At 30.3% G+C, this 14,366-nt stretch overlaps 2 protein-coding genes across 2 annotated transcripts; one reads left to right on the forward strand and one right to left on the reverse strand.

Moving 5' to 3' along the window:
- Positions 1 to 1,208: 1,208 nt before the first annotated feature.
- Positions 1,209 to 2,591, reverse strand: LOC129871742 (lignin-forming anionic peroxidase-like). The gene is made up of 4 exons (XM_055946722.1): positions 2,345 to 2,591; positions 2,014 to 2,205; positions 1,767 to 1,932; positions 1,209 to 1,667 (listed from the first exon to the last, which is right to left on the reverse strand). Exons 1-4 carry the CDS (start codon positions 2,558 to 2,560, stop codon positions 1,279 to 1,281), a joined length of 963 nt encoding a protein of 320 aa, XP_055802697.1. The 5' UTR covers positions 2,561 to 2,591; the 3' UTR covers positions 1,209 to 1,278.
- A 5,454-nt stretch (positions 2,592 to 8,045) lies between these two features.
- Positions 8,046 to 10,157, forward strand: LOC129870050 (lignin-forming anionic peroxidase). Its single transcript, XM_055944629.1, has 4 exons — positions 8,046 to 8,317; positions 8,409 to 8,600; positions 9,406 to 9,571; positions 9,671 to 10,157. Exons 1-4 carry the CDS (start codon positions 8,096 to 8,098, stop codon positions 10,057 to 10,059), a joined length of 969 nt encoding a protein of 322 aa, XP_055800604.1. The 5' UTR covers positions 8,046 to 8,095; the 3' UTR covers positions 10,060 to 10,157.
- The last annotated feature ends 4,209 nt before the right edge of the window (positions 10,158 to 14,366 follow it).

Here is a 14,366-nt window from a genome sequence, read left to right on the forward strand (position 1 = left end):
TACGGATCCGTTTCACCTAATTATATAGTATACTATATATAAATTCAAATTCTCCTACGATTATATATAAACACTGATTTATCAAAAATATGTTTTAAAAAAAACTTTAAATATATTTTAATTAGATATTGTCGAATTAGCCCGTAAAAACATAGTTTGTCCAACTCATTCAAGTTTTGTTTGGTTATTGATCCGATCATTTATTAGCTGAGTCTATTAAGCTTATTAAAATTTGGGTTCATAGGTAGTCCAAATTGATCAATAAGTAATCTTATCAAAACATTTTAAAAAGACATTTTATTAGGTACTAAAAAATTATGAAAAAAATAAAACAATAAAAATTTAGTAAAAATTGAATAAGTCAAATTATGATTCGCTTTTTAATCCATTTCAATCCAAATATTTTTTTAGAGGGTTAATAAGTAATCCATTTATTAACTCAGTCTTTTTTAATCCAACACGTTCATTTGACATTTTAACTATATTCTCTCAAATATTGGTCGTTATTAGAAAAGTCAAATTACAGCCAGGCAATTAATAGATAACAAATAGTGACCTATGAGAGCTTTAAAATCTACTGACAGTGGGAAAAAAATTATACTATTGAGATATTAATTAAATTCATATTTTAATGAAAACAAATTAAAATGACTACCTCTTTCAGAATATAGTTCAAATTGTTTTAGGCGGACAATTTATTTTTCTTAGTTTATATATTTATAAAAAGAAGTTTGAAATTGATAATTCAATTTTATTGTTTTTGGCTTTTATAGTTTCACATTATCTAAGCATTTCAATTTGTAATATCATTATCAAAGAGTATATTATAGACACTCTGATAATTATAGAGTATTCAGTTATCTCTAAGTCGTATTTTAGTAGAGATATGTTACCTCGTTACAATTGACAAGATAAGGTCTAACATTTTTACTTGTATTTATTTTTTGAGTGCAAATTTTTATTTTTGTTATTAATCTTTACCAACACTTTGATTCTATTTTTCATGAGCTCAAATATTAATTTATCTGAAGTTAATATTTTTAATTAAAGTCGATAGGCCCATTTTTTTTTTGTGGTTCCATTTTTTGTTTCCTCTTTGCCTTGTGTGTAATATATGAGAGTAATTACATTGTGAAACATTAGCTAAAAAATCTAACTTCCTTAGAGAATCACAGAGTTTATTTCATTCTTCAAACACAATACATAGAGAGAGAAAAAAAATCAAATAATTAAAACAAATAAACTTAGCAACCATACAAGTGAGAGACTTTTGTAATATCAATTTATAGAGCTACAAACAGATCTTATGATCCCATTTTGACCAGTAAGAGGACTAATATCTCCCATTTTAATCATGGCTGCAGCAAAATCAGAGGCAAATGTGCGAGGGTTGTTGCTATAATCAGAAACGATGCTATCTGTTGCTCCGCCACTCAAAAGAACTTGATCAGATTGAAGAAGACCTTTTCTTTGAATCAAATTCTTGAAGTAATTGTTATCCAATTGATTGGGTGTAACCAAATCAAGTGGAGCTAGGTTTCCATTTTGGTCTTCTTGAGGACATTGACGTCTTCTAGTGCTAGCAAATCCAGCATCGATGTCAGTTTCATTGCTATAAATCCTATCACGGAAAAGGAAGCATTGTGCTTGACCTATTGAATGTGCACCTAGCATAAGATGATTTAAATCGTTACAACTCTTTATCAAAACAAGTATATGATCGATAACATATGTGTTCAATATATAATTTGATTATATTTAATTACCTGATAAAGCAACCATATCCCTTGTGGTAAGACCTTTATTGGCAAAGCCAGAAATAAGCCTATCAAGAGGGTCAAAAGCACCGGGGAGATCAGTTTCTGCAAGTGTTTGACTTGCAGTGGTTGAATCTCTTCTTCCAAGTTTCACTGTCCATGATGGACCTCCAACCTAATAACATTATATCGATTAGTATCAATAATACTATTTTCCTAGTGTGAAAAAAATGAAGTTCAAACTACGAGCACTTACGAGAGTGGATGCATCCCTAGCAGCAACTGCAAGTATGTCTGCACATGACACAATTCCTGGACATGTTTTCTCGAGTTCCCTTTTTGCATCTTCTATAATACCATAGCCTCTAGCTGATCCAAGATTTGGCAACGCAGTCTTCTCGCTTACAATCGTTGGAGTCTCATCAAGTAAGATAGAAGCATCACAACCCTATATATAAATAAAGTTAAATCCACAAATTATAAAATTAGTATATATGTAAGTCGTCAAACCAATAATTTCAACTCGAAGTACTTAGAGACATATAAAGATTAATGTAATATCGTCTCTCTCTCTCTATATATCCAACCTGAACAAAGCAATCGTGAAAATGAAGACGAATGAGGGATGCAGCCATGCGACGTTCACTTGAAACTGCTTGTCTTATGCTTGTACGAATAGTGGTGAGAGCATTAGGGCAAGTGCGATCGTAGAACGTGGAAGAAAGTTGTGCATGACATTGCATGCTAGAGAGTAGAAGAAGAGAAAATATAGCAACAATGGAGTTGTTTGAAGTAGTCATCATTTGGAAAGGGTGTAAATGTATAATGCCAAGAACTAAGAATAGATGCTTAGTAGATGAAAGATGTGAAGGTGATACAAGAGGAAATATGGCTACTCAAATATTTATAGGCAAATCAAAGTCTTTTTGGGTCACTATTGGCTGCCAATTGCCAATTGCCAATTGCAATATTACGCGTTGTGTTTTTAGCTTTTGTCTTTGACTTGTTCTCTTTCTACCAATATTTGAAAGGCTTTTAGGAGTTGCACAAAAAAAAAGTAGTACTTGCATTATATTCAAAGGATATAATCAACTTAAGTGACTTCACACTATTTTTAGGTTCGTTTGCTCTTATATCTAATTAAGTGTCGATATAATCTTTTAGCTTATTACTCCTCTCTCGAATTTCTGTGGCACTATTGAAATCGAGCTTTTTCTAAATTTTAATTTTGAATTCTAATCTATAAAGCTTAAATTTTTTGAAATAAAATTTATATATATTTGAAAACTATATCATAAAAAATACTACAAATTAAATCACAATAATTAACAATTTAAAAGACATATAAAGAAATTTCGATTAAAGAAAAACTTGATTGACTCTAGAAATTTTAGCCGTAACACATGAATTATATATAATGTTGAGGAATGTACTAAGATGGCTAGAATCCCTCCAACGTGAGCTAAAACATTGAAAAATTTAGTATGCTAGCTTTAACCTCTTTTAGCGGGCATAACCTGACGTGAAATCGAAAAATTCACCATTGAGTTCGAAATATCATTGGTTAAATAAATAAATTCTAAATATATTTGTTTTTCAATTATTTTTTAGAAGTGCCGTAAAGAACTTTTAGTATAATATCTAAATTATAATGTACGTTTGGACCTCTATTATTTTTTTCAGAATCCATCTACATTCCAGTATGATCAGTATAATATCTAAGTACTGTAATAATGGAAAATTCAGATTTTTGGATCTGTTTTGAATTTTAATATTAACTAATTAACTCTTACAAAATTCTAATAAAAAGGAATTTACTTATTTTTAATTTTATAAAATCTAAATTTAAGAAATGAACGAATTGATATTCAGATCAAGTATGGAAATTGACCAATTCGACTTTAATATAACTAAGTCCTTTTCAATATCCAGGAAGATAGTAGCTTTCATTCCAAAAATTTGATATATATTTTTATAAATAATTAATCGAATTTTAAATTGAAACTAAAAAGTCAAAGAAAAAAATGATGGTAATTCAACCAACATGGGTTGTGGTGAAACTGTTTTATCCTTAACTAGAGGTCTTGTGTTCGAGCCTTGGTTATGGAGAATATCCTGTTGGGAGCGCTCCATACACGAATGGGCGCTGCAGTGCGCGGTCCAAATTTGATCGGGGCTCTCCGAACTCCAAACACCGAATAAAAACCGAATTTTTTTTTATGACAATTCAAAGGTCAACTATCAAAGGCATTAAAATACTACTTTAACAGAAGATTCATTTTCCACCTATATATATATTTTTTTGGCAATTTTTTTACGACTAGACATTGTATTTAGTGACTTTACATAACATATTTGTGTGCCTGAAACAATAAAATTTGGATCATTCTTGATTAAAAAAATAAATTGAACAATACATATATATTGCTTGATTAAAAAGGAAGAAGAACCACTATGTATTTAAAAAACTGGATTTAGCGACGGACAAATTTAGTAGTTAAATAATATATAATTCATTGCTAATTTTACTTAGCAGCAAATTTTTCTTAGCTACGAGCAAAATAGCGAAAGACCAGCAATGAAATTCGTAGCTAATTTCAATAATTTTTTATAGTGAACACTTTGTTGTATTTTATTTGTGTTGGAGTGGCAAAGTGTTTATAATTAATTATTAAGGTGACTCCAAGATATATGAACTTTACATATATTCAATTTTTTAACACATATACAAAGTATAATTCAAAATATTGGATTTGGATTAATTAGTCCTTAATTTATCTAGTATATGTATGTATTTTAAAAGATAGCAGTACATATATACATAATTGCATTATGATCGAACCTTTTTTCCACAAAAATGTAAGTGTAATAATGTTTCCGTTTTAAAATACGTGTTATATAATACTTTAGGGGAAAAATTTATAATATTTTTTAACTATATCCTTGTATTAAAAAAAAACTACTCTATTCTTTTAATAATGCTCAATTTTCAAGAAATATCTAATAACAAATTAGCAAACTATCACTACAACAAATTAAATAAAGGATTTTTGAGGTAATTATTTAGCAGCATTAATATAATTGTCGCTATATTATATTTAATGACAATAATAACTGTGAGCATTTATAACCAAAACTCTATATAAATCTCGCTATGCAATGACATTAACTCAATATATTGCTACCAAAAGTTTTTGATTGCCGCTAAAAGAAAAATCTATTGCCATCAAATATATCTTTTGTTGTAGCGTATATTTATATTTACTCCCTCTATCTAATTTTATTTGTTTAGTATTGACTTGATACACCTTTTAAGAAGCAATAAATAGAATAAAATTTTACTATCACTCGTTGAATATAATAAATTTAATGTTTTGAAAAATGACTATTATTAATAAGAGGGGTAAATCTAAGTGATAAATTATCTCTTCGCTATCCAAATTGGACAAACAAAAATAACATCTATTTTTATATAGTAAATAAATAATAGTGAATAGAGTTGTATTGTTTTTTCTTAATGAACTTAAAATGAGCTTGTAATCATTTAAAATTTATTAAATATAAATTTAAAAATGATTTAAATTATATTAAATTCAAGATATATTAGTTCAAATAAATATTATGAATTAATATAATTGAATCACTTGTTTAAATTCAATAAATATAAATTTAATTAAAAATTAATTTTATTGGGCTAGTCCATTGATTTGGGCTATAAATGATGAGCCACTTTGCTAAGCCCAATATCATATCATCCTGGAGGCCCATTTTTGGTGCCACAAGTCAAGTGACTTGTCATGCCAAGTCAAATAAATAAACCAATAGGTAAGAGTGTTCATGGTTCGATTTGGATCGGTTATTAATTAAAACCATAACCAAACCAATTTAATCGATTTTTAAATATCTAAAAACATAACCAAACCAATTAAAATAATAACCACCCATTTGGTTATTGTCAGTTTGGTTCGGTTTTTGGTTTACGACTAGCTGAGACAATTCAAATATTCTCTCTCTACATTCTTCAAATTTCTTAGGAAGCTCTTTTTTCCTCACGGCCCACAAGAGCGAACTTTGCTGCATATTGAGGGAAAGACATGCTGATGACAAATCAGGTGGACCAAACTTGCAACGCAATTTAGATTTAAAAGAACAAGTCAAACAGAGGTTCCAAAATACAAACAATTTTGTCCATTAAAATAAAAAAATTACATATTTAAACTAAACTAACTAAAGAATCCATAATATCAAAATTAAATTAATAATTAAAAGGTATAAAATATCTTTAATTATTTATGAAAAATTAATATTATACATATAAATAATAATATATTTTATGTATATAATTATCGGTTTGGTTCGGTTATTCTTTACTATAACCATAACCAAACCAAATATTATCGGTTTTTTAAATTTAAAACCAAACCAAACCAAATGTGAATTTTTTTATTCGGTTTGGTTTTGATTTTAGCCAAAACTGTGAACAGCCCTACCAATAGGAGCATGTCATGTGTCAAAATGACAAGTCCATTAACTAAAGCCCATTATGCCATGTCACTTAAATTTGATTGGACGAAGGAAAACCTGTTTCCATCACAATTCCTCTATCTACAACTATAAACAGGGGTACTCATAATTCAGAAAAGACCACAAAATTCTATCAAGAAGCCAGAGAGGGCTCATATAAAACGCATCAGATCTCTCTACAAGCTACAAATTCAAGATCAAGTTTATCAAGTTCAAGAACAACTCAAGATCAAGACCACCAAATTCAATAACAAGCCCAAAAACCCTTGAATTTCAAGTACAAGTCAAGGTCAATTTCAAGAACAAGTGAAGTTCAAGATTATCAAATCAACAAATCAATATCAAGACCACAAGATTCAACCAAATTCAAGATCAAGATCAAATACATCAAGTTCAACCAATGTCAAGATCAAGCACAAGAGCCCTTGAATTTATAATCAAAAAGACGAATCAAAGGATACATAAAGATTGTAATACTCATATTCAAAAATCAAAAACTATAATTGTTGCGATATTTTTCATTCTTGATTACTATTTTCTCGACGCGAATTTTATTGTCTAGAGAGCTAAATAAGTAAATAATATTCAATTATTCAAAATTTCATATTTAACACACATGCACGTACGTACATGACATTATCCATATCACTTCATAATACCTTTTTTACAAAAATATTTTAATGCCGTTGACAGTTGACCTTTGACATTTCAATTTGGTCTGGTTTTTTTTTCAAAGATTCCAATTTATCATTTGACATTCCTGTTTAATCCTAAAAGTCTATTAATAATAATTGTATATCTTGTAAATAAAAAATAAAATATAAAAGAATTACCCTATCAAGTCTTATTTATCTATTTTAGTTGGAAATATGTCTTATTTTTTAAAAAATATTAACGATAGATATTGATTGAATGACCTGATAATGTGACCAAAAAAATTATGTTGATGGTGTAATCAGGCTTTCTAAACTAAAGAAAAGACATTGGCTATGATTCGATCTCAAAAATCAGACTTACATTTAGAATTTAAAACTCCTCCAAAAGTCGCATAGACTAATAAGAGTTAGAGTCCGTTTGGATGGGCTTTAAGTTGTCAAAATCAATCTAAAGCCCCATTTTTAGCTTTTGAACGTGTTTGTCTAATGCTAACTTTAAGCCATAAAGTTCTTAACATCAGTCAAAAATGAAAAGTTAGGATTCCTAACTTTTTTTTTTCGTGCTTAAAGTCATTTTCTTTTACCATGGAAATTACTTTTATATCCCTTATATATTAACTAAATTCCCAAACTACCATTTTTATTCTTGTAACCCTAAAATTCACATCATTTTCCTCATTTAAGCACTTTTATCCAAACACTCAACTGCTTATTTATAAAAATAACTTTCAGCACTTCAAAGTTCTAAAAACACTTCATACATAAAAGTTACTTTTTTAAGCTCATCCAAACGGGCTCTTAATTTGTTAATTTTGAAAGACGCAACCAACAATATTGAGAAAAATATTAGATACAGTTTATTCCATTTGATTATTTCAGATATGTAATCTTCTTCTTTTTTGTGTGAAAATTTATTAAATTGCATGTGACTTAGCCCTCCAATTATTATATTAGAATAAGTCAAACTATAACAAAGACAAAAGCTAGCAATGACGCGGAAGACAATTGGCAGCCAATAGTGACCAAAAAGCTTTAAAATTACGTGTTTTTATGCCTATAAATATTTGAATGCCAAATTCCCTCAACTCATCACAAAGCTTAATAAGTATCTATAATTCTTCATATCATACATCAACATATATACTTTGCATTTTCAAAATGAGTATTTCAAACAACTCTTTTGCAGCCATTGTTGCTATATTTTCTCTTCTCTTACTCTCAAGCATGCAATGCCATGCACAACTTTCTTCTACATTCTATGACCGCACTTGCCCTAATGCTCTCACCACTATTCGTACAAGCATAAGACAAGCAGTTTCAAGTGAACGTCGCATGGCTGCATCCCTCATTCGTCTTCATTTTCACGATTGCTTTGTTCAGGTTGGATATATAGACGATTTATGTTTCTCTTTGTACGTACTTCATGTTGATTATTTATTTGACGATATACTAATTACAATTAACTTTATAGGGTTGTGATGCTTCTATCTTACTTGATGAGACCCCTACGATTGTCAGTGAGAAAACTGCGTTGCCAAATCTTGGGTCAGTCAGAGGTTATGGTATTATAGAAGATGCAAAAAGAGAGCTTGAGAAAACATGTCCAGGAGTTGTATCATGTGCTGATATACTTGCAGTTGCTGCTAGGGATGCATCCACTCTCGTAAGTGTTTTTTATTATATTTTTTTCACGCTATAAAAGGAAAACTTTTATGCTATAAACTAGACATTGGATTCCGTGTCAGCACGGACCCAATATATTTACTCACTTTATCCCAATTTATGTGACACAAATTTGGAGAGTCTATTAATTTTTTTTATGATTTGTAAATATTTTAAATTATTAATTGATTTATAGTACTTTTTACATAATTTTTTGATAATATATGTTACTCTTTTTGTCTCAATATATGTGGTACCGATAGAATGTCAACCAAATTTTATATATCTTTTAAATATTCTAAGTTGTCAATCATTGTGATTTATAATACTTTTTACGTCATTTTCAAATAAAATATATTACTCCCTCTATCTCAATTTATATGAAACTGATAAATTTCGAGATTCAACCGAATTTCTTATGTCATTTAAATTTTTAAGTTGTTAATTATTGTGATTTATAGTACGTTTTAGTCATTTCAAATAGTATATGGTACTTCCTTTGTCCCAATTTATGTGGGCACCGATAGAATTTTGAAAGTTAATCAACTTTTTTTTATATATCTTTTAAATATTTTAAGTTGTTAATTTTTGTGATTTATAATACTTTTTATATAATTTTTAAATATTTAACATATTAAAAAAGACAAACAAATTAAAACGGAGAAAGTACAAAATGACTAAATTGCCCTTATCTAGGAAGCAGGCATGTTGACGACTACCTGCTTCCTAGACTCTTATTAATAGTAGTAATAATATATATTATGAAATACTAACTAACGTAACGTTATGTTAATATCAATCATCAGGTTGGAGGTCCATCATGGACAGTGAAACTTGGAAGAAGAGATTCAACCACAGCAAGTCATACTCTTGCTGAAACTGATCTCCCTGGTCCTTTTGACCCTCTAACTAGGCTTATTTCTGGCTTTGCCAACAAAGGTCTTAGCACAAGGGATATGGTTGCTTTATCAGGTAAAAAATGAACAAATTAGTGATCGAACATATATGAAATTCGATCATATACTTGTATATAGAGTAATTTTTCTAACTTTTAAAAATATTCGATTTCAGGATCACATTCAATTGGACAAGCACAATGCTTTCTTTTCCGTGATAGAATTTATAGCAATGGAACAGATATCGATTCTGGATTTGCTAGCACTAGAAGACGTCAATGTCCTCAAGAAGATCAAAATGGAAACCTAGCTCCACTTGATTTGGTTACACCTAATCAATTGGATAACAACTATTTCAAGAACTTGAGACAAAGAAAAGGTCTTCTTCAATCAGATCAAGTTCTTTTGAGTGGTGGATCTACTGATGATATTGTTTTAGAATATAGCAATAGCCCTCGAGCATTTGCCTCTGATTTTGCTGCTGCTATGATTAAAATGGGAGATATTAGTCCTCTAACGGGACAAAATGGTATTATAAGGACTGTATGTAGCTCTATAAATTGATTATAATTAATTAAGGCTACTATATTGTATGTTTTCATTTGATTATTTCCTCATGTAATGTTTTTAAGATTGAAATAAATTCTTCGTTTTGATTTTAAGTTCTATAACCAATGTTTCACAATTATTGTATAATTACTTAGTTCCATTATTTATTAAGTTGGAATAGCAGATAGCTCCATATCGAAAATATATACCTCTTATTTATTTTGGTAATATTTTTTTTACTTAGGTGGTTAAAGTCACCGCAACAAACAAAGGAATTAACTGCGATAATATAATTACCGCTATATTATATTTTGCGGTAATAATAAATATGGTTATTTATAATTAGCACTCTATATGTCGTTAAGGATTAAGTTACTCTTGATGCAGTGGTATTGACTTAATTGCAACAAAATACTTTTGTGTCAAAAAAATATTATATCGCTAAAAAAAAAATCTATTACCGCCAAATATCTCTATCCTTATAAACAATGGAATTTGAAGCTAAATTGAAAAAGAAAGTCTTCAAGCACAACATGCACGTACATGCACTTGAACATATAATGAAATAAAGGGCGTGTTCGGTACAAAGGCAAATGTTCCCCCAGGAAAAAAAAAATCTCCACAAAAATAAGTAGATTTTTTAATTTTTTTTTTGTGTTCGATATAAAGCAAAAAATATTATTTTAAATAATATTTATATGACAAATATTATAGAAGGTGGTGGCAATGATAAAGGTGTGGAGTGTGGGGTGGTGGTAAGGGGATCTACATGGTCGGTTGAAGATGATGTATTTTGGAGGGTGGAGAGGACGACATAATAAATATGGAATATTAGTTTTGAAATTTATTTTCTATATTTTCACTAAGAAAGTTATTTTTCTTGGTTTTAAGAAATTTACTTTTTAAAAAACAAATATTTTCAAAAAAAAAAATTAATCAATTTTGAATGAAAATATTATAAAACATTTTCATGAAAAATATTTTTCACCAGTTGTAGTGCATGTGATCGAACAACCCCCTAAAAGCAAAATAGGCGCAAGAAAAAAGCAATAGACCAAATCAATCTATAAAAATAAAAGAATCCCTTTGTAATCAGTCATTCATAATATTAAATAAATCATTTTCGTTTATCTCTGAACTATAATTATAATGATTCTCTTATTCAACTATTTTGATCATTTTGAAGCACCTCATATCTTTTTTGAAAAGAGAGGTTTCGTCCTTTCCAAATACACCCAAAAATGACTATCACTTTCAGAATATATACTTGTATTTTGCTAGCTGGAAAACGAATATTTTTCCTAAATGAAGTTTCTTAATGTTGTTGAGGGTTGATAGTTGACCTTAGACATTTAAATTTATCCTTGATTTTCTTTTTTTATCCTAAAATTAACGTAGATTAGTGATTGTTTCCTCAATTAATTATTACGTACTTTAACATGTTAAGAAAAAAAGATCTTTTATCATGTTTTATCCTTAATATTAATTATGTACTTATTTTTTAAATGTATTGAAATTATACATTAATTGATATGAGTATTATGATAAAATATGTAATTTTTTTATTATTTCTTAAGGGAGTGTAAAATTCATTATGAAAAAAAGTAGAAGTCAACATAAGTTATTTGTTTGGTCAATATATCTTTCAAAATCTACTTATTTAAAAAATTTATCATCAATAAAAAAAATCAATTTGATGCACAAAATATCTCATGTTAGTCGAATTTAGAGAAGGATCGCACTTGTCGAGGGTGTGATATATATAGCCTAATCTCATGCAAACATACACAGCTGCTTTACAAGCACTATAGAGAATAACAATTTGTGTTTAATTGGCTAATAAATTTTAAAGTATTTTTGCATACATTCGAACAATAATTTGTATTTGGTCTAGTTTTTGAAAATGCTTCTCAAAAAAAAAATATTCTTTTAATTTAGCTTCTTTGGTTGTGGAGGGGGGGAATCACTACTACTCATAAAGCAAATATTTTATTCTTAAAAATTAAATCAACCATCTAGAACCAAAATTAAAGAATAATTCAAACTATATATATTGCTTTATTTTATATATATCATTATAATAGTAGGAGTAATAAATATATAAATTAGTATTAGTACAAATCTAATTGTTTGTACATTGAAATTTTGACAACTCTATTCTCATTGAAATTTTTTTTTTTAATTTTTTTTTTTTTTTTTTACGGGAACAGACCCTACACGAGGCTCCCACCTCTCGTGCACAGTCAGGGGTTAAGCAACACCCCCAAGCCTTAACATAAATAATCAAAAATAAAAATACAAGGAGGGGGACATAAACCTTACCTCCGATCCTATGGTGGTTCATAAGTCGGCTAACCTATTAAGGTCGGCTAACTCATCCCCGATACAAAAAAGAGACTAACTATAACTAGAAAGCAGTAAACCTGTGAGAGGACTCCTCCCGGTACAATTCAACTATGAAAGCATAAATGAGGGAGACTCTCCCCTTCCATGAGAAAAAAGAAAAGTAACCTCCACTAGTCCTATTCCAACTATGCTACGTACCAGACATAGCTACATTGAAGAAGAACAAGTATACGAAACTTCTATTTCGCATGGGATGGGAAAATTCTTTTCATCTTTGCTCATTTTAGTCTTGTCGTACCAAGTAAATCCAGGTGAAATATGCCATTGCATCAGAATCATGATTATCAGCTATGGGGGCTGAAATGAGAGGAAATATATGGAGCTATAGTATCCAACAGCTTTGGAGTTGTTGTGGAGGAAATTGAGAGCCTGAATTAGCCAAGGTTGTGTGTGTGCTGCAGCCCCTATAGCAGTTTCAGAGAGGGTCTGCCATCCGGATGAATGTGAGGAGTGCATCTGTATGCAGCTCCTTGTTGCTTCCAAAGACCAAAGGCAAAGAGCTGTAAAATTCTTGTGCTGCTGAAATGTTGCTGCAGGTATTTCATAAGAAAACTTGGCCTGGAATGAAAGCTGATGCATATTCCTAACATGGTTGTTGCCTTCCTGTGACCAGCTCCTTGCTGCCTCTCTAGCTTCATTGATACTATGCTTGTTGTTGCAGTTTAGGTTCAGTAGTAGATTCCTCTTTTGGATGGTGATCAAGTCCTTGGGGTACCTGCACAGGCATCCAAAACCAGGACAATACACAAGCAAACACATCTGGATGCTGCTGTACCAGGTACTAGTGACTTGTAGATGCTCATTGTGTGTTGCATATGCTGCATACTGCTGCTGCTGTGCTGCATATGGGAGGTACAGAAGGTGGGTGGTGATGGTTGCAGGTTCCCTGAGAAGCCAAGCATTCTCAACTTTGAAGTTGTAGTAGGTGTGCAATGGGTTCTGTGAACCTGCATTAACAACCAACAAAAGGGGAAGCAATTGTGGGAAGTGAAAGGGCTGGTACAGGTTTGTGTGCAGCTCCTTGTTGTTGCCATTGTAATTAGGCTGTTTGTTGGTCTTTGTTTGGAAGTGGTTCAACTTCTTAGAGTACCTGCACAGCCAAACAAAACCAACAAACCACGCAACCAAAGAAGTCTGCAAGCAATAGGCTACTACATTATGCTGCTGCTGTGCTGTATACTGCTGCTGCTGTGCTGCACAAGCACAAATACAACAACCAAAGAAATCTGCAAGAAGAGGGTCTGCATGTTGTTCCAAGCTAAGTTGCTGACACTCTAGCACCATCCCTTTGATGTAAGTCCTGGTTCCATTGGGGAGTTCCACAAGCTGCAAGCTCCAAATGGTGGATTGTTCCATCTTGACACTGCTGTAGTATGCAGCACACATGGCTGGCCCTTCAACTGTGGATTGATATGTTGCATGTGTACAAATTCCTGCACATTCAAAAAGTAGAAGGAAAGGAAGGAAGGAGAAAGAGACTACTCTAATCCTAGGTAGGAAATTTTTCTTTGAACGTTTCTTTGAATATTTCTACATGTGTGAGCAAGTAACTTAGTATGTTATATAACTGAAACGTTTCTTGAAAAGTAAAAATCATATACAAAAGCTTATGCATGAGTCAAAATCAAATAAATTATAATTTATTATACCGCAAAATATCAAAATCAAAATTAAAACACCAATCCATACCAAATTAAAATAGGATACCTAATGGGAAAGCAAAAAAGAAAAAGCTATAATCCATTAATCCTTTTGCCTTTTCCCCTCTCAACTTTTTGTAAAACTATATATTGCTTACAAATTACAATTCAAGAATCTAATTCCTAAAGCCTTTCTAAAATTCATAGACAGCCAACCAGAACCAAAATTAAAGAATAATTCAAGCTATATATATATCCAAAAAAATATATAGATTA

This window comes from Solanum dulcamara, chromosome 10 (assembly GCF_947179165.1).
Source record: "Solanum dulcamara chromosome 10, daSolDulc1.2, whole genome shotgun sequence".
In the NCBI taxonomy this organism is placed as follows: Eukaryota; Viridiplantae; Streptophyta; class Magnoliopsida; order Solanales; family Solanaceae; genus Solanum; species Solanum dulcamara.

Bases quoted from the DNA above. Each gene is read 5' to 3' on its own strand.
- LOC129871742 (XM_055946722.1), bottom strand. From the start codon at position 2,560: ATGATGACTACTTCAAACAACTCCATTGTTGCTATATTTTCTCTTCTT. The intron at 2,206-2,344 runs GTTGGATATATA...ATTTATATATAG, and splicing joins TTCACGATTGCTTTGTTCAG to GGTTGTGATGCTTCTATCTT. The intron at 1,668-1,766 runs GTAATTAAATAT...ATCTTATGCTAG, and splicing joins GGATATGGTTGCTTTATCAG to GTGCACATTCAATAGGTCAA.
- LOC129870050 (XM_055944629.1), top strand. From the start codon at position 8,096: ATGAGTATTTCAAACAACTCTTTTGCAGCCATTGTTGCTATATTTTCT. The intron at 8,601-9,405 runs GTAAGTGTTTTT...ATCAATCATCAG, and splicing joins CTAGGGATGCATCCACTCTC to GTTGGAGGTCCATCATGGAC. The intron at 9,572-9,670 runs GTAAAAAATGAA...ATTCGATTTCAG, and splicing joins GGATATGGTTGCTTTATCAG to GATCACATTCAATTGGACAA.